A 25,079-nucleotide genomic window follows, 5' to 3' on the forward strand; every position below is an offset into this window, starting at 1 on the left:
AGGTACAGTTACTGGAAGGTGTACAAGGAGAACCCACACACACACTTACTGATATTTGGTAAAGGGATTTGCTCAGAACATCCGTTTTTTATTTATTTACACAAGAATACGATCATTTCAATTTATTCTACTCTTTCTGTTGAAAATTATATTATGCCTTAAAAAAACAAAAATAATTTACTTAAGTACTGCCCAAACTTCTTGTTTGGTATGATTTTCAATTTACTTTTTTTCAATTAGTGACAAATTGTTTGGGGCATATAATTTGGACAGCAACAGAAGTTTCAGACTGAAGATGAGCATTTACTGATAGGTTAGAAAATAAGCGATATGAATATTTTCTGAAATTATATCGTGTTTCTTAAAACATAAATCATCTTAAAACTATATTTCCTGGTGTGTGAGTATTCCTATGTCAGGACGGCAATTGGCAGGTGATTATCACATGGGTTATGGCAAATCGATTAATATCATATATACTGTACCACTAGTCTCATGTATACTTATATATAAATACATATTTGTAACGTTAGTTCATTCTAAAGCATTATACATCAGACTTGTGGTAGAATACATTGTGCAATGATTATAGGGGCGAAACGTTTTCATATAATTTCTTATCATTGCATAATGTGTCAATATTAATAATATACATATATATATATATAAGTAGGAATGACATAGGGAAAACACAATATTTCCCTCAATAACACTGGACTAGACTATCAGATATACGCAGACACTTGAATAGGATGTACTGAAAATAACAATTAGTCATGAATAAAGTTGCAAAAACACTGATAACAATTAAGGTATTAAATAAAAACTTGGTTAAACGTAGATATATTTTATATGATGAAAGGTAGAGAATGATTTAAATTAATGAAGAACATGCAAACATCTAAGCTCTCACTATCTTCTTCTATCGACACAGGCAATAAATCAGACGTTTTATGCAGCATGCAGAAATGAACTTGCAGCCATAATACACTGTGGAAATCATACACACTAAAGGAGCAAGTAACTACCAGCTACTGCAACAGTCATGCATAGCATCTCTCCTTTATTTATAACTACAAAAATGAATGGCTAAACAGACTAAATTGGAATTATAAGTAAAGTTGTCTGCTTTATATCTAGCTCCAATACTATTGAGGGAGGGAGATCAACACATGGAAACGTAAGCTCTGCAAGGCTGCTCCGAGTCTACACACACACGACACGGAACTTCAAAACTCAGTAATGATCACCATTCATAGATGCTTGAAACTAGTAGATATTGACAACACTGCATGCTGTCAATGGCAGCCAAAGTCATTTGTAGGCTTATATGACATTATTACGACCAGTGATGAGTAAAAGACAGTCCAGAGTGGATGTTCTGTTGAAACTGATCATTGTGGCTGAGATGATAGCTCGTCTATCCAACATAAGTAAAAATGACAAACAAGTTCGAAACAAGCCTACTCTCTGTTAAATGTAATATCGTCTCTATTTATCATTTTTTCCAAACTCACTTTTGTATACACATGTTTGTAAAATATCAGTTTGACCTTTGATGAAACTGACATAAACTTTATAAAAACAAATAAAAATTTAAACTTTGTGTAACAAAGCATCTTGGTTGCAAAAAACATAAACATAAATATGTGTATCTTTATTAAAGAAAGTAACCTGTCATCACTACAGAGTCTTGAAGTGACTGCAAAATCATACTCAATTCATTATTCTCATTACTATACAAGCCTATGGGGTAGCACTGTTTCTAGGCAACCAGACTACATGCTTGTACTCTAGGTGATGAATGTGCCGTGGCAGCGCTAGTAATGACCTCAATATGGCTTCCACATTAAAACACGTTGTGCAGCTATCAAAGTGAATTTCAATAGGATGTTTTATGCTGTATAACAATATTTCATCAATATCATGATGAAGGACAATCAAAATTTGCTTTACTCATTGTACTGACTTTGGGAATTAAACCCAGGAAGTTAGAATGACACTCTAATCACCAGGATGTTGTGCTAACTGAAATATTTCCAAAGCAAACTGACCATTCTCCCATCTTGGTTGCCCCACACTCCATAATTCAAAATGATATTTGTAAACTTTCAACCCTGTTATTTATCACAGTATCCAAAACAATCCTATAAAGTTGGCTCTAATATATTCTTCATAGACAGATTCATTCCCAAGAGTACAGATCGTCATGGTTAGATTCCAGGCACGCACGTTCCACTGGCAAACATCAACAACAGTTAAGGAACAATGCACCAGCGCAGAGAAGGCGGGGGGGAATTTAGACAGTCAGACTTTTGATGTAAACTGATTAACTTTAAGGTGACTTTTATCTCTTAGGTCTATTTAAAGTAACAAAGCAGCTTGAACGGGGAGGGTTGGGCCAGGTGTTCCATGATATCTCATGCTCAGGAATCTCTCGTCTGAAAGGAATTCTGGGTTAAACAAGTAATTAAACTAGGAATACTGCTGTCAAACTTGTCAACACTACGCAAAAACACTTCCTCTTTCTGAATACATCCCTCGGACTGACCTCTACACTGTTGAATGAGTACATATGTGTTTTTCATAGCACAGAGTACTGTTTTCATTGTTTTTCACAGCACATAGTACTGTTTTCATTGTTTTTCATAGCACATAGTTTCATACAGTACAATTAATAAACTCTCAAGTGTTTCATAGTATATATTTTCAGTGAATTTTCTCAGCAGAAAGTACTTTTCTAATTATTATATCTGTGTCTTTTCACAGTACATTGTACTATGGACAGTATTTCATCATACATTGCATGTTTTCATAGTTTTTCATAACACTGAAACTTTATGTAACAGTCCATCAGTTACTGGGATAAGTAATATCATCAATAGAAGAAATATAATTCTGTTGGAAGAAATAGTTAAAGAAAGCATATTAACTAAATACTTTTCCAAAATATTGCCCAGCTTGTTTTCTTCATGTAAAACACATAATAAAGTAGGGACAATATATCAATATTTTGGAAGACGAAAAAGTAAGTTTCTTGAATATTGTTAACACTTTTGACAACAAGTACCAATGCAGTCCTCTAACCCTACACATCTTCTGCCTACACCTAGTCTAGAGAATACCTTCTTCATGGTCTTCTGATGCATGGTGAAGCGCTGGCTCAAATGCCGCCAACTGACACACCGGAATTGTTGTCATGGGGAAGTTTTCACGCCCAACTCGCTTTCTCTCCTCCTCAGCCTGAAGAGCTCGGCGAATCATTTCTTGCTGTTGTTTGCGTCTTGTAGTCGTCGTAGTTACAAGAGATTTCTGTGAAAGGAATAAATGCAGAAATTTAATTGTAGAGGTTCCAGATTAACAAATGGGTTACAAACTAAAAGGTACTAAGGTTGCAAGAAACAGCCCAAAATTAAAAATCGGTAATCGACCACACTTGACGTAAGAGGTACATTGTATATACCACATGCACTCTGCATTTTCTTTGTATCTGATAAAGGATTGTACTGTTTTCAGTTTTTATCAATAAGTAATGTGAACAAGTTACACCATAACATAATGTTTGATTATATCTGACAAAGTAGATAAATATTATACCTTGCCACAATTCCCAAATCCGGGTCAAGTGATTTTTCTTTCTGTTTGATGTGCATAATTCTTAACCATTTTTACTCCCAGCCAAACACAATGTCAGAAGAGTTTGGGCTGGTGAACACATTCAAGTTTTTGCATCAGTCTTGACCACTTGACCACTCTTTTATTCCTGTAGCACTAACAATACAGGATGAGTCTTACCGTGTCTTCAAGATTGAGGGTAACTTCTTCTATCTTCGCCTTGAAGTGAGGCATCCATGGTGGGTCAACCACTGTCAGCTTGGGCAAGCCGATGGTCGGTGATGGCAGGGTGAAGTCAATACTCGGTGGGGGCACCTGCACACAGAGAGTCAGTCATCGAGTCAGTCATGTATTTCATTCTGGATAATTATTCCAGTTTATTACAGCTGTATGAAGCAACACTACAGGTGTCGGGGTACCATCAACCAAGTCGCTGAGACTGACCACCTGATCCACTGAGCCACCTTGCCAGATCAGCACTGGTTGCTAGGGACTATTACTAAGTCTGTAAACCATCACATGGGATTAAAGGATGTTTTTAAAGTTTCTTTATTCATACAGAGAAATGTTCTAACCAGTAACTGTACTTACAGATATTTGATTTTTAAGTCTGACCAAGTCAGTTCATTTTGAACTACAGATGGCATTCTCCTAGATGGACAAAGTAGTGTAATTAACATCATACCTTGAACAAATTGTTGGCGCCTTCTTCCATCCTTGGCCACACTTGGTACCTGTACCTCCATAAAGCACCAAATCTGCAAGTAAACATGAATTAATATTTCTAGAGAGCAGTAGAATTAAAATCTACACTGATCCTATGAAACCACTGCCTGGAGAGCAGAAGGTCGATGGTTTGGTCCCACCTGTATCTCTGATAATGAGGTATTGGACTGACCCCATTGCTGGATTCAAACCCATGTCTTCAGAATAATGATGAGCCTAATCATTCACCACTAGACAAACCTACAGTCCCTTCATGGTACAGGGGTGGAAATAACCCATTGCCCGACGCCCGAGTCCAGTGGTTTTTTCTGTCGGGCAAGCATATTTGTATATCACACTGTACCAATGTCCAGTTGACTTTCCAATGTTAATTATGTTGTTTATTTAAAAAATCAACAAGAAAATCGGCCAGTATAGTGGAAATATTATCAGGGCAAGTGATTTTACTTGTGCCACTGTACCGAAGTACACTAGCAATGTTAAAGTTATTTCCAGTCCTGTGGTAGTCAGTAATGTATTACAGACCTATGTTATATCACCACTGAAATGTTTACATTCTGAGATGCTGACGAAGTACCACTGGTAAATCACAGAGGCTGAACATGTCAATACATCTCCCTCAACACGGTGGGATGGTTGGGTAGCCTAGTGGTTAAAGTGGTCGCTCGTCACGCCAAAGGCTCGAGTTCGATTCCCCACATGGATACAATGAGTGAAGCCCATTTATGGTGTCCACAGCCATGATGTTGCTGGAATATTGCTAAAAGCAGCGTAAAGCCATACTCACTCACTCACTCACTCACTCACCAAGGTCAACTCACCTGAGTACAGCATTGATCCTCTGACCAGTCTCCTCATGCTGCAGCTCCTTCACGATCATGTTGCGGGCTTTGTCCGGGGACTTGGCAGACGAGAGCAGGAACACAGTGGCTGCAACACAGACACAACCATCACTCATCATGACTGAGATCAATAATCACGCATCATTACTGAGTTCAAGAGCCATAAGAGTCTAGAAATTTGAAACCTTGTCCATGTCCAAACAGCAGCTAGTTCCTGATCAGAATCAAGGAGCAGCTCCCACGCTACAGGCATGATGTCGATGAAGTGTTTCAATCACCTGATGCTACAGGCATGATGTCGATGAAGTGTTTCACTCACCTGCTGCTACAGGCATGATGTCGATGAAGTGTTTCAATCACCTGCTGCTACAGGCATGATGTCAATGAAGTGTTCCACTCACCTGATGCTTTCACTCACCTGCTGCTACAGGCATGATGTTGATGAAGTGTTTCAATCACCGGCTGCTACAGGCATGATGTCGATGAATGGTTCCACTCACCTGCTGCTACAGGCATGATGTCAATGAAGTGTTTCAATCACCTGCTGCTACAGGCATGATGTCGATGAAGTCTTCCACTCACCTGCTGCTACAGGCATGATGTCGATGAAGGGCTTCACTCACCTGCTGCTACAGGCATGATGTCAATGAAGTGTTTCACTCACCTGATGCTACAGGCATGATGTCGATGAAGTGTTCCACTCACCTGCTGCTACAGGCATGATGTCGATGAAGTGTTCCACTCACCTGCTGCTACAGGCATGATGTCGATGAAGTGTTCCACTCACCTGCTGCTACAGGCATGATGTCGATGAAGTGTTCCACTCACCTGCTGCTACAGGCATGATGTCGATGAAGTGTTCCACTCACCTGCTGCTACAGGCATGATGTTGATGAAGTCTTCCACTCACCTGCTGCTACAGGCATGATGTTGATGAAGTCTTCCACTCACCTGCTGCTACAGGCATGATGTCGATGAAGTCTTCCGACTCACCTGCTGCTACAGGCATGATGTTGATGAAGTCTTCCACTCACCTGCTGCTACAGGCATGATGTCGATGAAGTGTTCCACTCACCTGCTGCTGCAGCTAGTTCCTGGTCAGACTCAAGGAGTAACTCCCACGCAACAGGCATGATGTCAATGAAGTGTTCCACTCGCAGGATTGGAGCAGCCTTGGTCAGGATTGCCATCGGGCACTGTGTCAGTCGCTGAGCCTGGAGGGAGTGAGGGAGTCATGTTCTACACCAGTTTCAATAATCATTCAAAATTACAGGCAATCACACGTTTTAAACATTTATGAACCGATTTGATAATTCATGCTTACAATTATGAGTAGGCTATTGAAAAAAATAACCACCCAACAAAGAAACATGAACTAAGTCAGCCTATCATTATCAAGGTCTTCCGAGACATCATGAACAATAGATGGTGTTGTCTTCAGAGTGTTGTATCAAGGCAATAGTACAAACTGAAACCCAAATATTTTATGGCAAATGGGCACATTAAATAATCCAAAATACACAGCAGTTGTTACCAACACGCTCAAGCATCATAAACATATTTTTATTGATTTCTGAGAAAATACAAATTTGTGTGAAATTTCATCTAAAGTGAGATATGTCGAACCTCACAGTTCACTGTTGCCAGCCAACACATTCTTAGATACCTCCCTGTTGCCTATAGTACATGTACATAATGTGTTATCTGTTATATATGTAAAACCGTGAAGATCCGGGTTAGAATTTATCTTCAGTAACCCATGCTTGTCATAAGAGGCAACTAAGGGGATCAGGTGGTCAGGTTCGTTGACTTGTCATCGTATCCCCAATTGCATGGATCAATGCTCATGCTGTTGATCACTAGACTGTCTGGTCCAGACTCCAATTATTTACAGACCGTTGCCATATACTGTAAACATACTTTTTTTCGCTTGGTGCAAATTTCACGGAAATTGACAGTTTAGACTACATCGCACGGTCAATTATTCCCGCAATCAGTAATTGCCGGAACTGCCAGCTGTCTCTTAGGCCTTAGAAACCACCTACCCCCAAGACACCTGGACTTCCAGATCCAAATGATTGCAAAGTTGACACTGAGGCCGATTAGACTACAAGGAAATCAACTTCTACCGTATATGAAGTTTTTGGTGATTTCATTTCGTGATATGCAGGAATAAATATAAATAAAATCTTAATGAATAAATAAAATCCCCTTATTTTACCCCATTCCATATGTGTACAACTTACCACGTTCATGAGGGTCCGTATAACGGTAGTGTTGATTATATATCTTTTACATTTATAGAGCAAAAACTGTAACTAAAATTACACAATGCTAGGATATATTTCTTTGGGTTAAATAATAATCTTAATCCCTGTAAATAATACAATGAATGGATGAAAGGTTTATTCGCTGTGTATAAATTTTCGCGGTAAAATATTTTGCGCGAAAAGCGCGAAAATAAAACCTGGACGATATATAATACGTTTACAGTAGCTGGAACATTGCTGAGTGCAGCATTAAACAAGAAACCAACCAATTTATACATTACTCGTGGCCCACCTGTGAAGTCAAGTATTTGACAACGGGAGCCTCCTCCTTGACCTCCTTCGGCTTGTCGTCTTTCTTCCACGTGGAGTTCAGCTTCAGTTTGGTCATAGAGACGTCCGTCTTGATCTTCTCCAGGAGAGGGGTGCTCTCTCGGCGCCGTGTTGGGGAGGTCAGTTGAAAAATGGATTCCTTGAAACACAACAGATGTACAATGAAGCCTAGTAAACACTCTAAACACTGATGCAGATTGCCTGTCAAGTTTATTCAGTTCTAAATTATAGCAAAACTGAATCATTGACAACTGGCTCTGGATTAAAGTCCTCAAACAAATAAGGATTACCATCTTTGAACTTGTGCTTGTCCATAGCACAATTTAGTAGTCTTGGGCTAGCAGACAAGCATGAATTTCATAGACAGGTTATTGATGCCCAGATAAGAACACAGCAAAAAAATGTGGAGTTAACTGTGGGAATACATGATACTCGTTGAGCCTATCTGTGCTTAAAGATCTCTAACATGGAATTAGCCAATCAACCACATATTTCTCTAAAAGCACATTTTTGGAAAGTTTGTCATTACTTTCAGTAGTGTTCTTTCTCCTGCTGATACTGACTGACTGACCAAGTTTGGTTTTACGCCGCTTTTAGCAATATTCCAGCAACATCACGGCAGGAGACACCAGAAATGGGCTTCACACATTGTACCCATGTGGGGATTCGAACCCGGGTCTTCGGCGTGACGAGCCAACGCTTTAACCACTAGGCTATCCCACTGCCCCCCCTGCTGATAGAGTGTTATCACTAAACAGGATGAGTCATTGCTCACAGTATCAGCCACTAGAGAGTTTGGTCAGTTATATACAGGCTGCCGTCATAAAGCTGGCTATTGGGCACCATGACAAGCATTACAAACAAAAACAACAAGAAGACAAAGTCATCAATATCCCCCGCAATGGCAAAATACTCTTCATGATTATGTCTACGAGTTATGATTATGTCAAATATTTAGGTGTGTACATAGAAAAGTGGAAGGAGAGTATTGAAAGGGTTTAAAAGTTCTGCTCCAGAAAGGAGCACTATCACCAATTTCAGTGTAAGTCAAACTTGTTGCCATGGAAATGCCAAAAATATTTTATTCAGAATTCCAAAACTACCAAAAGGCACCAGTACACCACCAGATCTATCTATGTGCCAAGTTTGGTGAAGAAATATTGAATGGTGTTAGAGTTCTGCTTCGGAAAAGAGCACTACCACCAATTTCAGTCTAAGTCGAACTTGTGCCATGGAAACACCAAAAATATTTGATTCAGAATTCCAAAACTACCAAAAGGCACCAGTACACCACCAGATCTATCTATGTGCCATGTTTGGTGACGACATATTGAACGGTTTTACAGTTCTGCTCCGGAAAAGAGCACTACCACCAATTTCAGGCTAAGTCGAACTTGTTGCCATGGAAACGCCAAAAATATTTTAATTCAGAATTCCAAAACTACCAAAAGGCACCACTACACCACCAGATCTATCTATGTGCCAAGTTTGGTGAAGACATATTGAGCGGTTTTACAGTTCTGCTCGAGAAAAGAGCACTACCACCAATTTCAGTCTAAGTCGAACTTGTGCCATGGAAACCCCAAAATATTTTATTCAGAATTCCAAAACTACCAAAAGGCACCACTACACCACCAGATCTATCTATGTGCCAAGTTTGGTGAAGACATATTGAGCGGTTTAAGAGTTCTGCTCGGAAAAGAGCTACCACCAATTTCAGTCTAAGTCGAACTTGTGCCATGGAAACGCCAAAAATATTTTATTCAGAATTCCAAAACTACCAAAAGGCACCACAACACCACCAGATCCATGTATGTGCCAAGTTTGGTGAAGAAATATTGAACGGTTTTAGAGTTCTGCTCCGGAAAAGACAAATGTGCACGGACGGACGGACGGACAGACGGACGGACAGACGGACGGACGGACGGACGGACGGAGTCCATTTTAATACCCCCCGCAAAACGCGTTGCGGGGGATAAAAACATTTATGCCATGGACTGACCCTTCTCTTGAGCTTCTCACGGAGATTGTCCTTTTTCAGGTCAGGTTTGAGAGCATCCAGTTTCTCATCCTCCTCGGTGGAATGGTACACCTTCCGTAACGATGTGGTAAGGCGTGAGCAGCTTCGTCGTTGGCGTTCGTAACAGTTGGGGTGGCAGTAGTTCTGGTGGGTGCAGATGAAGTTGGAGAGGTTGGCAAGCTGGACTACCACCTGAAGACAGAAATCAGTAACGGTGACTATCGAGAGGGAAACAACTATTGCTATAGCGATAGTCTATTGCAACGTACCATTGCGATTTTGAGCAACTATTGCAAAACTATTGCAATAGTGTTTTCTCCTTGAATTGTGTCATTTAAAGTCATTTCCCAAATGAATGTCTAGTTCATATGAAATAAAAACAAGAAGACAAAGTCATCAATATCCCCCGCAATGGCAAAATACTCTTCATGATTATGTCTACGAGTTATGATTATGTCAAATATTTAGGTGTGTATATAGAAAAGTGGAAGGAGAGTATTGAAAGGTTTTTAAAGTTCTGCTCCAGAAAGGAGCACTATCACCAATTTCAGTCTATGTCAAACTTGTTGCCATGGAAATGCCAAAAATATTTTATTCCAGATTCCAAAACTACCAAAAGGCACAAGTACACCCCCAGATCTATCTATGTGCCAAGTTTGGTGAAGAAATCGTGAACGGTTTTAGAGTTCTGCTCCGGAAAAGAGCACTACTACCAATTTCAGTCTAAGTCAAACTTGTTGCCATGGAAACGCCAAAAATGTTTTATTCAGAATTCCAAAACTACCAAAAGGCACCAGTACATCACCAGATCTATCTATGTGCCAAGTTTGGTGAAGAAATTTTGAACCATTTTAGAGTTCTGCTCTGGAAAAGAGCAAACCACTAATTTCAGTCTAAGTCAAACTTGTTGCCACGGAAATGCCAAAAATATTTTATTCAGAATTCCAAAACTTCCAAAAGGCACAAGTACACCACCAGATCTATCTATGTGCCAAGTTTGGTGAAGAAATAGTGAACGGTTTTAGAGTTCTGCTCCGGAAAAGAGCACTACCACTAACTTCATTCTAAGTCGAACTTGTTGCCATGGAAACGCCAAAAATGTTTTATTCAGAATTCCAAAACTACCAAAAGGCACCAGTACATCACCAGATCTATCTATGTGCCAAGTTTGGTGAAGAAATTTTGAACCATTTTAGAGTTCTGCTCTGGAAAAGAGCAAACCACTAATTTCAGTCTAAGTCAAACTTGTTGCCACGGAAACGCCAAAAATATTTTATTCAGAATTCCAAAACTTCCAAAAGGCACAAGTACACCACCAGATCTATCTATGTGCCAAGTTTGGTGAAGAAATAGTGAACGGTTTTAGAGTTCTGCTCCGGAAAAGAGCACTACCACTAACTTCATTCTAAGTCGAACTTGTTGCCATGGAAACGCCAAAAATGTTTTATTCAGAATTCCAAAACTACCAAAAGGCACCAGTACACCACCAGATCTATGTATGTGCCAAGTTTGTTGAAGAAATAGTGAACGGTTTTAGAGTTCTGCTCCGGAAAAGACAAATGTGCACGGACGGACGCACGCACGCACGCACGCACGGACGGAGTCCATTTTAATACCCCCCGCAAAAAGCGTTGCGGGGGATAACAAGTTGAAGAAGTTTCAGTCTCTGTTAATAACTGACAAGAAACTTGAAACCCAGATAAAGTAAACAGTTAAAACATAAACTCAATGAAGTCTGCAGGGGCGGATAACTCCTGTACTTACTGTATTTTGCACTGCGCAATTAACTGCTGTCAGAGACTCAACAATAGCAATCCATCGATAATTCAATGCATCGTTACAGCAATAGAAATCTGACACAACGAAGATTTACTGCTGTCCTGGCATTGGTATCTACAGCAGACACACCAAGGACTTATTGCAGACTTACAGCAGACACACCCAGGACTTATTGCAGACTTACAGCAGACACACCCAGGACTTATTGAAGACTTACAGCAGACACACCCAGGACTTATTGAAGACTTATTGCAGACACACCCAGGACTTATTGAAGACTTACAGCAGACACACAGGACTTATTGAAGACTTACAGCAGACACACACAGGGCTTACTGAAGACTTACAGCAGACACACACAGGACTTATTGCAGACTTACAGCAGACACACACAGGACTTATTGAAGACTTACAGCAGACACACCCAGGACTTATTGCAGACTTACAGCAGACACACACAGGACTTATTGAAGACTTACAGCAGACACACCAAGGACTTATTGAAGACTTACAGCAGACACACCCTGGAGTTATTGAAGACTTACAGCAGACACACCCAGGACTTACTGAAGACTTACAGCAGACACACACAGGACTTATTGCAGACTTACAACAGACACATCCAGGACTTATTGCAGACTTACAGCAGACACACACAGGAGTTATTGAAGACTTACAGCAGACACACACAGGACTTATTGAAAACTTACAGCAGACACACCCAGGACTTGATGCTGACTTACAGCAGACACACCCAGGACTTATTGCAGACACACCCAGGACTTATTGCTGACTTACAGCAGACACACCCAGGACTTATTGCAGACACACCCAGGACTTATTGCTGACTTACAGCAGACACACCCAGCACTTATTGCAGACTTACAGCAGACACACCCAGCACTTACTGCAGACACACACAGGACTTATTGCAGACACACACAGGACTTATTGCAGACTTACAGCAGACACAACCAGGACTTGATGCTGATTTACAGCAGACACACCTAGGACTTATTGCAGACACACCCAGGATTTATTGCTGACTTACAGAAGACACACCCAGGACTTATTGCTGACTTACAGCACACACACTCAGGACTTATTGCAGACACACCCAGGACTTATTGCTGACTTACAGCAGACACACACAGGACTTATTGCTGACTTACAGAAGACACACCAAGGACTTATCGCAGACTTACAGCAGACACACCAAGGACTTATTGCAGACTTACAGCAGACACATCCAGGACTTATTGCTGACTTACAGCAGACACACCCACCACTTATTGCTGACTTACAGCAGACACATCCAGGACTTATTGCAGACTTACAGCAGACACACCCAGGAGTTATTGAAGACCTACAGCAGACACACACAGGACTTATTGAAAACTTACAGCAGGCACACCCAGGACTTATTGCAGACACACCCAGGACTTATTGCTGACTTACAGCAGACACACCCAGGACTTATTGCAGACACACCCAGGACTTATTGCAGACTTACAGCAGACACATCCAGGACTTATTGCAGACTTACAGCAGACACACCCAGGAGTTATTGAAGACTTACAGCAGACACACACAGGACTTATTGAAAACTTACAGCAGACACACCCAGGACTTGATGCTGACTTACAGCAGACACACCCAGGACTTATTGCAGACTTACAGCAGACACACCCACCACTTATTGCTGACTTACAGCAGACACACCCACCACTTATTGCTGACTTACAGCAGACACACCCAGGACTTATTGCAGACACACCCAGGATTTATTGCTGACTTACAGCAGACACACCCAGGACTTATTGCTGACTTACAGCACACACACTCAGGACTTATTGCAGACACACCCAGGACTTATTGCTGACTTACAGCAGACACACACAGGACTTATTGCTGACTTACAGAAGACACACCCAGCACTTATTGCTGACTTACAGCAGACACACCCAGGACTTATTGCTGACTTACAGAAGACACACACAGGACCTATTGCTGACTTACAGCAGACACACCAAGGACTTATCGCAGACTTACAGCAGACACACCCAGGACTTATTGCTGACTTACAGCAGACACACCCACCACTTATTGCATATTTACAGCACACACACACAGGACTTACTGCAGACTTACAGAAGACACACCCTGCACTTATTGCAGACTTACAGCAGACACACCCAGGACTTATTGCAGACTTACAGAAGACACACCCAGCACTTATTGCTGACTTACAGCAGACACACCCAGGACTTATTGCAGACTTACAGCAGACACACAGAGGACTTATTGCAGACACACCCAGGACTTATTGCTGACTTACAGAAGACACACCCAGGACTTATTGCAGACTTACAGCAGACACACCCAGGACTTATTGCTGACTTACAGCAGACACACCCAGCACTTATTGCTGACTTACAGCAGACCAACCAGCACTTATTGCAGACTTACAGCAGACACACCCAGGACATATTGCTGACTTACAGCAGACACACCCAGCACTTATTGCTGACTTACAGCAGACACACCCAGCATTTATTGCTGACTTACAGCAGACTCACACAGGACTTATTGCTGACTTACAGCAGACTCACCCAGGACTTATTGCAGAATTACAGAAGACACACCCAGCACTTATTGCAGAATTACAGCAGACACACCCATGACTTTTCCTGACTTACAGCAGACACACCCAGGACTTATTGCAGAATTACAGCAGACACACCCAGGACTTATTGCACACTTACAACAGACGCTGCAAGCTTGCTACAGACACTCATACATATATTCCAGACACAATGCAGATAAAGAGCACTCTCTCTGATCTATTCAGCACAGCAGACACTTGTACACACTACAGACATACCACAAACCAACTGCAGACCTTAGCAGTAATGGATCAGTTCCAGAGAGGCAGCATATGCAGAGTCATGTCCAAAACTGGATCCACTGATCCATAATTCACATCCCCATCCCTGATGATAATCCCTGGTCTGTTAGCATCTCCCCTTTGATTGTGGGTTTCCCTATTCCACCTTTTCTCCCAGAGTAATCTGACATACTCGGACAGAAATCACTGAACCCAACTCCCTACTTGATGTAACCATGTTCTCACCTTGATCCAGGGGAAGTTGGAACAGAGCTTCTCATCCTCCGCCTCCTCATCCTTCTCCACAGGGCTCTCCTGGGTGTCGTCACTCAGCATGGTGACTGACTCCGTGTCCTCCACTCCTGGGTCCTCTTCCACAAACTTGGCCTCCGACTGCAGGGACTGGCTGCTCACCTTGCGGGACCGGATACTGCCTGCATGTTTGATGCCTGGAACACAGGTACATGCCTCTACATGAACAAATAGACACACGGGAACATGTGGTAGTCTGTACATAGACCAGTAGACAGTCAGTAAACACAAGTGCATGTGGAGTCTGTGAACACGGCCTTCAGTAAACACAGTTACATGTGGTAGTCAGTAAACACATGTATATACGACCTTTAGTGAACACAGCTTCATATGGCCTTCAGTGAACACATGCACATAAGGCCTTTGAGTGAGTGAGTGAGTTTAGTTTTACGCCACACTCAGCAATATTGCAGCTATATGGCGGTCTGTAAATAATTGAGTCTGGACCAGACAATCCAGTGATCAACAGCATGAGCATCGATCTGCGCAATTGGGATACGATGACATGTGTCAACCAAGTCAGCGAGTCTGACAACCCGGTCCTGTTAGTCGCCTCTTACGACAAGCATGGGTTGCTGAAGATCAATATTCTAACCCGGACCTTCACGGGTGTCATATGGCCTTTAGTGAAAACAGCTTCATGTGGCCTTCAGTAAACACATGTACATATGACCTTCAGTAAAGACATGTACATATGACCTTCAGTAAACACATGTACATGACCTTCAGTAAACACATGTACATATGATCTTCAGTAAACACATGTACATGACCTTCAGTAAACACATGTACATATGACCTTCAGTAAACACATGTACATATGACCTTCAGTAAACACATGTACATGACCTTCAGTAAACACATGTACATATGACCTTCAGTAAACACATGTACATATGACCTACAGTAAACACATGTACATATGACCTTCAGTAAACACATGTACATATGACCTTCAGTAAACACATGTACATATGACCTTCAGTAAACACATGTACATATGGACTTCAGTAAACACATGTACATATGACCTTCAGTAAACACATGTACACATGACCTTCAGTAAACACATGTATATATGACCTTCAGTAAACACATGTACACATGACCTTCAGTAAACACATGTACATGACCTTCAGTAAACACATGTACATATGGACTTCAGTAAACACATGTATATATGACCTTCAGTAAACACATGTACATATGGACTTCAGTAAACACATGTACATATAACCTTCAGTAAACACATGTACATATGGCCTTCAGTAAACACAAGTGTATCTGGGAGGTACTCTAGGTACCTGAAGACGGTATTAATGTTATGTACACACAGAGAGAACTTTACGCCACAACTCAAGATACATGTAAATCACCCAGCCGATCTTGTGTATCATAGTTTCTATCATTTATTCTAACTTTATCATTACACATGAGACAAAATTGTCTAAACTTTTTAGGCTCCTTCTTTGAGAGGCATTTAGAAGTTGGGGTTGTAAGGAAGGATAACAATAAATGGATGAACTACTTCTTTATTGCTCTCACAGTTCTCACAGTTCTCACAGCTCTCACAGTTCTCACAGCAATAAAGACGTTGTTCATCCATATATTGCTATCCTTCCTTAGCCATGTTACTCATCTCACTTCCTCAATGGTCATGTCAGTGCAGCATTGTTCGTTTTTATGAGAATTACTGAAAAAATAATCAAATACTGCAGTAAAAGAATAACTTCCTTTCTCTTCTATTTCTTTACAAGTTTTAGCTATATGGACCAGTAGATTTCCAAATTTAAGTTCTCTCTTTGTACAACATGAAGATGAGTTGGGTGACATGATGAATCAGCATCAAATAGCAAAGAAACTGTAGATGAATAAAAGAAAAAATCTTCACAAATGATTAACCAAACACCACACATGCAATGTCTTCTACACTTCTCCCCACTACATATATGTCAAAGCACTCACCTTTAATACTTTAAATGAAAACCTGGGATTTGGAAGATGCAAAAATATCCTACAAAAGTTATTCAGAAATGGTTAACAGAGAAGGACACTACAAATGAAGAAGCAAACCAAGTTAGAACACGATGGAATGATTGTGAAAGTTGTGAACTTACTCTCGAAGTCGACGTCGGGTCTCTTCAGCTTGAAGCTATGGTTGATACTGCTAGTCTGCTTCATGCCTAACCACAGAGTCATACATTACACACGAACCTCGCTAATCCAGACGCTCCATTTTACAATTATCAAACTGCCACCTTACAAAGCTATCTTAGTATTATGACTGCCCCATACTTCTTGCTGAGTCAATGGCTGTCATAGCTCTAAGATTCTTTCATGTAACTAGGTCCATTTTATCACTCAAACTGCCAAAAATGTTTCAGTTTCTGGATTATGTTTCAGTTTCTGATAGTTTCTCAGAAACTGGAATTAACAAGAAGACTTTAAACGAAAGCTGTTGAAGACAGAAGGCATGTACAAAGAAATATCTGCTCTGAGAAATGTGGATGAACACTTTTCGGATACTTGAGTCAGTTTGATAGAACAGCCAATCAGAGTGTCCTGAGTGTTGAGGTGTCCTGATTATCAAGGTCTGGATTAATGAGGTTCTGTATTTGATACAAAGAATGGTCATACAGGCCAAACATGGCTCTTGTTCCAACTGCTGTAATTGTTCTTCAAATACAAACATTGCCATTTCAATTTACCATTCATTTTTTATACCACTTGTCATTTAACAGAACATATAACTTTATATATAACAACTTATATTTCAACAGCACTTAGGAATGGTTTAACATAGTCATGCTTGATAGTTTGAGAATCTATATCAAAACATTTACAGCTGAACAGAAGCTGTTATCCATAAAGTTGTACGTTTTCTTATTTACAAATTTCAATCAGACTAAAAATTCATTTTTCTGGTTGTATTCGTAGAATAATTACAGCAAAACGAGAACTATCCTGTGTAATAGAATCTACGAATCATCATGTCACTATTTCTTCTCTTCTAAACTATGTAGTACTGTACCAAGAATTATTTCTAAACAACTATGCAAGGATGTTTTAAGCATCTTCCAAGCCTCTAACTCAGCTGGTTGTGTCGTCTACAGAAGGTATGATCATACTTACTCCCTCCTCCTCCCTCAGCTCGCTTCAGCTTGAAGCTGGTTGTGTCGGAAGCTGGCGTTGTGCTGACCCGACCCTCGGCGGAAGTGACGCAGAAGCTTCTGACGACCCTGGGCCAGTCTCCTACCTACAATTATAAACTGATGTTAGAAACACTCTACTTTCTTGATAAGGTGAGCTATTTCAGTCATATCACAGAGTGTTTGCTTGGTACACAAGAACCTGTTTACCATATATGTCTGGAACATATCCTGAGAAATATGGTATCTTAACAAAAATATATCTTGCACCTTGAAGCAATGAAGCAACAGTCATTATTAAATGGTATTGGTGTAATCCTTTCTGGCAGCTATGTACTCAATAAAAATGTAATTTTTCAAGTCAAATTGATATTTTTATACTTATCCTGACTCATGATCTTTTGCTTATGTCCCTTTCCTTTTCGAATGGTAGTGGAACACTTAAATCCCTTGAAGTTCCTGAAGCGGACGTAAAAATACACTCACCCACGAGTTACCTCCCTTTTGCCCTTTCCCGCACAAACAGTCATGTGACCAGCCTTACTTGTCACTCTCTCCTGATTTTCTGCCCATGCACTTGGATCTGCTGGGAAATCCAAAGTGTCTCCAGTGGGGAGGTTGGGAGGGCTTCTCGTCATGAGTCAGGATAAGTATAAAAATATCAATTTTACTTGAAAAATTACATATTTTTTCTTATCCTGACTCATGATCTTTTGCTTATAGAATCCGACGGATTGGTGGTGGGTCAATCCACTTCGTGGATTCATCAGCTGTCCTTAGATACGCCCTGTATCCCCCCCATGGGAACTGCGAAACGGCATTTCCGTGATCCTCTATCTGAAGATTCCTCCCTATGCGAACATCTATCTGAGAGTGCTCTCTTTTCGCGAACCTCTATCTGTAGATTCATCTCTTCGCGAACCTCTGTGATGTGAGCTATCTCTTCGCAAACGTCTGTCGCTAGATGTATCCCTTCGCGAACTTCTGTGATGTGAGCCTTCTCTTCGCGAATCTCTGTCTCGTGATGAGTGACTTTGCGAACATCTGTGAGAGATATGAGATCTCAATCTAGAGCGGCTAGCTGTAGGAGATGGATCCTTCAATGTTCTCGAACGTGTAGGGTTCGCAGTTGTAGAACGGTGAGTAGGCATCTCATGTCTTCTATCCTCCTCCAAGATGACAGAGTCGTCCGACTGTGGAGACCTTCGTAAAGGTGTACGTTCGTCAACGTAGTCTTGAGACGTAGTTCTATGAGGAGTAGGTTCGCGTAGGTCCGTAAGTTTGCGCACGGTGTCGGTAGATGAGAGGCTTCGCCGAGCCTTCGCTTCTTCCTCGAACCTATGTTCCATAATGGCCATCATAAATTCGCCCAGGTCGAGGTTCTGCGTTGGTTGAAGCTGCTGCGGTGTAGACGAAGCGTTCTCGAACGCTGATGAGTTCTGCGCCTCAACTCCACTCCGTTGAGAAGTAGGTGGTAGTTCGTCAAACAGCTGGCCTGCTGTGACCGTTGCAGGAGACGATCTAGTAGTTGTAGAAGTGGACTGAGTCGCCGATCTCGTAGGTACTTCGGGTAGAAGTAACAGGGGGGTCATCAAAAAACGTCTACTTCATGCGGAGGTAATATCTCTTCGTTGAAGAATTTCTGATGCGTTGACTTACTAGGCCGCGTAGATTTACCCTCCGATCTAGTAACAGATGCTTTCTTCTGCGACGTAGAAGAAGACGACGTCTTTTTCTTAGCTTGAGTCGGAGTCAACTGTGTTGTAGCCGATCTCTTCTTCGCCCCCGTACCAGCAGCCTTGACTTGAGATGACTTCCTCACCCGATCCATGGCACGCATTGGGGGTGAGGATCAGCCACGGATAACCTGTGCCTGCAAACACTGCAAGATTTCATGAAATGTAAACAAAGTTACATAACGATGAAATTATGACACAAATACAAATAATTTTTAATAATTTTTTACATATAATACATAGTAGTTATTGCCAAATCCATATACAGCGCAATTTTGAAGAATTGGACCTAAATTAAAAGGATATAAAGCCGTATAAGGGACTCCAGTGCTCGCCCAACCAAACGCTTGGGCGAAAAGGGAGAGAGTGACAAGTAAGACTGGTCACATGACTGTTTGTGCAGTAAAGGGCAAAAGGGAGGTAACTCGTGGGTGAGTGTATTTTTACGTCCGCTTCGGGAACTTCAAGGGATTCAAGTGTTCCACTACCATTCAAAAAGGAAAGGGAGATAAGCAAAAGATCATGAGTCAGGATAAGAAAAAATCTAAATACTTAATATAACTCAATAAAACATATATCTTGCATCTTAAAATAATGAAGCAACAGTCATTATTAACTGTTCTTATCAAAATCCCCTCTGGCAGCTATGTACTCAATAAAACTGAGGGTCCCACCTCTGTCCTTCTTCTCGTCCCCTGTGTCCAGACTGCCCAGGACGGAGATGGACGTTGTGCTGCTGTGGAAGGAGTCGGACCTCTCCGTCAGCACAGCAAAGCTGATTTTGCGATCTCCTGGACTTCCTACTGGACCTGTCACGGAGATCACACTGGTCAGTACTGTCGCTTCATTCACTAATTATTTGGCAAATAACAACCATACCTTGTGAAGATTGTAAGCCTGTAAAAATAATGACACTTTAATTTACAGACCGCTGCCATTTAGCTGGAATATTGCTGAGTGGTGCAAGCAATAAACAACAACAAACAAACCTTCAGCAACATTTTATAAACAGCTCATGTCTGATCATGAGTGTCCACCTACCTGTGCTCTGGGCAGATCAGCAACATTTGGCTCGAAGGTCTTGTCTGAGTGTCCACCTACCTGTGCTCTGGGCAGATCATCAACATTTGGCTCGAAGGTCTTGTCTGAGTGTCCACCTACCTGTGCTCTGGGCAGATCAGCAACATTTGACTCGAAGGTCTTGTCTGAGTGTCCACCTACCTGTGCTCTGGGCAGATCAGCAACATTTGACTCGAAGGTCTTGTCTGAGTGTCCACCTACCTGTGCTCTGGGAAGGTCAGCAACATTTGGCTCGAAGGTCTTGTCTGAGTGTCCACCTACCTGTGCTCTGGGCAGATCATCAACATTTGACTCGAAGGTCTTGTCTGAGTGTCCACCTACCTGTGCTCTGGGGAAGATCAGCAACATTAGACTCGAAGGTCTTGTCTGAGTGTCCACCTACCTGTGCTCTGGGGAAGATCATCAACATTTGACTCGAAGGTCTTGTCTGAGTGTCCACCTACCTGTGCTCTGGGCAGATCATCAACATTAGACTCGAAGGTCTTGTCTGAGTTTCCACCTACCTGTGCTCTGGGCAGATCATCAACATTTGACTCGAAGGTCTTGTCTGAGTGTCCACCTACCTGTACTCCGGGCAGATCATCAACATTTGACTCGAAGGTCTTGTCTGAGTGTCCACCTACCTGTGCTCTGGGGAAGATCATCAACATATGACTCGAAGGTCTTGTCTGAGTGTCCACCTACCTGTGCTCTGGGGAAGATCATCAACATTTGACTCGAAGGTCTTGTCTGAGTGTCCACCTACCTGTGCTCTGGGGAAGATCAACAACATTTGACTCGAAGGTCTTGTCTGAGTTTCCACCTACCTGTGCTCTAGGGAAGATCATCAACATTTGACTCGAAGGTCTTGTCTGAGTGTCCACCTACCTGTGCTCTGGGGAAGATCATCAACATTTGACTCGAAGATATTGTCTGAGTGTCAACCTACCTGTGCTCTGGGGAAGATCATCAACATTAGACTCAAAGGTCTTGTCTGAGTGTCCACCTACCTGTGCTCTGGGGAAGATCATCAACATATGACTCAAAGGTCTTGTCTGAGTGTCCACCTACCTGTGCTCTGGGCAGATTAACAACATTTGACTCGAAGGTCTTGTCTGAGTGTCCACCTACCTGTACTCTGGGCAGATCATCAACATTTGACTCGAAGGTCTTGTCTGAGTGTCCACCTACCTGTGCTCTGGGCAGATCAGCAACATTTGACTCGAAGGTCTTGTCTGAGTGTCCACCTACCTGTGCTCTGGGAAGATCAGCAAAATTTGGCTCAAAGATCTTGTCTGAGTGTCCACGTACCTGTACTCTGGGAAGATCAGCAACATTTGGCTCGAAGGTCTTGTCTGAGTGTCCACCTACCTGTGCTCTGGGCAGATCATCAACATTCGACTCGAAGGTCTTGTCTGAGTGTCCACCTACCTGTGCTCTGGGGAAGATCAGCAACATTCGACTCCGAGCTCTTGTCCGAGTGTCCGGGGCTGCTGACGATGCTGCTGAAACGACGTGACGTGACTGTCTTCTCCCAGATGTGATCTCTCTTCTGGCTGCGGGAACGAGGCAGGTACTGGAACGTCTCCCTCAAGAAGGTGGTGATCTCCATCAGGACCAGACAGCCCAGCATCTTCAGAGCATATGGACACTCAGTCCCGGAACTGTTCACTGATGCTGCAGGTAGACAATAACATAACATTATACATTAAGTTCAAAGTAGGGATGCCACGATACATCGATACATCGATAATTTTTCTAAGAAGATACAATTATCGATACATTCAAAACTGTATCGATATTTAGTTTTGAAAGTATCCGTTAAAAATGTAATTTTTCAAGTAAAATTTATATTTTTATACTTATCCTGACTCATGAACCTTTGCTTAACTCCCTTTCCCTTGCGAATGGTAGTGGAACACTTGAATCCCTTGAAGTTCGGAAGCGGACGTAAATATACTAGCCCACGAGTTACCTCCCTTTTGCCCTTTCCCATGCAAACTAGTGACTAGCTTTACTTGTCACTTTCTCCTGATTTTTCTGCCCATGCACTTGGATCTGCTGTGAAATCCGAAGTGTTTCCAGTGGGGAGGTAGGGAGGGCTTCTCGTCATGAGTCAGGATAAGTATAAAAATATCAATTTTACTTGAAAAATTACATTTTTTTTTTCTTATCTTGACTCATGATCTTTAGCTTATAGAATCTGACGGATTGGTGGTGGGTCAGGCCACTTCCTGGATTCATCAGCTGTCCTTAGATACGTCCTGTATCCCCTCCATGGGAACTGCGAAACGGCATTTCGTGATCCTATTCTTCCAACTTCCGTTATAACTCAGGGGGACCACTTTCTTGTCTTATTTCAATCTCAGACAAGTTGAATCATGTTGATTCATGTTGCTACAGATAAACTTGTATCTTCTTATTACTAGATATCTTATAACAACCCATAGATTATGATAAGATCTTTATCGTAAATGAGTTGTGACCCCTTCACTTACAGGTAAGATCTTTACCCGTACAGGATCTATAATCACTCATGCTAGCCTGTCCTAGACTGTGCGCATGGTCTTTCAAACTAATACTTTTTCCTTAGTAAAAGTTATCAACAAGTCAACGAGATAAAGGGTGAGATTTTCCAACTCAGTGCCTTTGAGGAACCGTTAGTTGCTGTGCTGCAATGAGAGGCCCAAATTGGTGAATGCCTGACACGTCTTCAGTGGCTATGTCTCGGAGGTAGTGGTTGGCAAACACCATATCCGACTTCCAAAAGCAGCCCCCCATAATTGCTAATATAGAGCCAATGTTTTCGCCAGTGCTCCGACTTTGTGTGGGTTGGAAGCTCTAGGAGGTTCTAGTCCTGCTGCTTTATAGGCTCTCAATATGACGGCCCTCATCCAGAACGATATCGTCGTTCTTGAGACTTCTGGTGATGTCTCTGTTGATAATGGGATGAATAGGCGCTTGAATTTTGTCTCCTTGTCTCAGTCTTTTGAAGATATATCTTCAGGGCTCTGCCCAGACACAAGGATAAGTCCTCTATATCCTCTGGTCCGAGGATTGTAGATAGCGCTGGTACGTGGAACTGTCTATCTGGATGACCAGGTAGTTGGTTCTTTGCAATGAAGTCCCATCTAAGTCCTAGATGAACTGCAGCATGTTGCCCCGTGTCGATTCTGGTTCGACCAAAGTCCAGCGCATGTATCTCTGATATCCGAGCTGCCGTGGCTAGCGCAAGCAGGAACAGTCTTCTGTGTCAGCAGTTCGAAGATAGTCTGGTCTAGAGGTTCATAGGCATCACTTGTAAGATGACATAGAATTACATTCAGATCCCAGGCAGGAGCTCTGAACCTCTTTTGCTGGTCCTCCAGTTTAAAAGATCTCAGCAGAGCAAGTAATTCTGGTACTTTCGTCAACTTGATGCCTGTTTTCATGGTAATCACTGTACTGATGGCAGCGAGGTATGTAGATAATGTCGAACCTTTCAGATGTCTAGTCTGTCTAAGATGACACAGGTATTCCACCACTTGAGGATGAGTAAGTTTCATCGCAGTGAAACCTTTCCGCCTTCATAAGTCTCAAACTTCAGCCACTTGTCATCATACAGGTTATGAGTAGATCTGCGTAACGCTAGCGTTACTGCCTGGGTGGAGTATCCCCTTTTCTTCAAACATGTTTTGATACGGTCCACACGTGTAGCTGGAACAGTGTTGGGTTCCGTGGACTTGCTTGGTGTGTGGATGTTTGGACTTCAGAGATCTTCTATTAGGTCTAGGAACCATACTCTTGCTGGCCAGTATGGCGCGACCAAAGTCAGTTGTAGCGCCTGCATCTGTTTGATCTTCAACAGTACTTTCAGTGGTGGAAACGCATAAGCGTTTAGTCCTTCCCAGGATATGTTCAGTGCATCTGTTGCCCAGGCTTGAGGATCTGGAACTGGTGAGACAAACGTCTGTAGTTGTTTGTGGAACTTCGTGGCAAACAGGTCTATGCAAGGGGATCCCATTTCCCTTATGATGAGCCGGAACGCTTCTGGATGGAGCATCCATTCCGTAGGTGACGGGTGCAGTGGTCGGGAGAGAGCGTCTGCAAGTACGTTCTTGGCTCCGGGTATGTGACACGCCTTTATCCAGATGTTTGCTTCCTCCGTGATGTCAAACAACTGGAATGTGAGCTGTAGTAGGCTTGGTGATCTTGTAGATCCTTGCCGATTTATGGAGAATGCCACAGTAGAGTGGACCATCAGCATTCTGTTGATCAGCGAGCTCGACCATAGTTGTAAGGCGTTGATCACAGCTTTCATCTCCAGCAGATTGATGTGAAGATGCTGCTTTGTTTTGGACCGGTTCATTAATAG

General features: G+C 42.1%; 1 protein-coding gene across 1 annotated transcript in view; it reads right to left on the minus strand.

The window, feature by feature from the left end:
* Nucleotides 1–25,079, minus strand: part of LOC124257635 (protein unc-80 homolog) — a 101,814-nt gene that overhangs the window by 49,594 nt on the left and 27,141 nt on the right. The window contains 12 exon segments of the mRNA XM_046691742.1: nt 3,126–3,312; nt 3,796–3,930; nt 4,301–4,373; nt 5,163–5,271; nt 6,259–6,397; nt 7,746–7,922; nt 9,786–9,995; nt 14,716–14,918; nt 16,899–16,964; nt 17,933–18,037; nt 20,341–20,475; nt 22,157–22,402. Of these exon segments, the coding sequence (XP_046547698.1) occupies nt 3,126–3,312; nt 3,796–3,930; nt 4,301–4,373; nt 5,163–5,271; nt 6,259–6,397; nt 7,746–7,922; nt 9,786–9,995; nt 14,716–14,918; nt 16,899–16,964; nt 17,933–18,037; nt 20,341–20,475; nt 22,157–22,402 (1,785 nt within the window).

This window comes from Haliotis rubra, unplaced genomic scaffold (assembly GCF_003918875.1).
Source record: "Haliotis rubra isolate DU_JTF1 unplaced genomic scaffold, ASM391887v1 Scf67, whole genome shotgun sequence".
NCBI classification, from domain to species: domain Eukaryota; kingdom Metazoa; phylum Mollusca; class Gastropoda; order Lepetellida; family Haliotidae; genus Haliotis; species Haliotis rubra.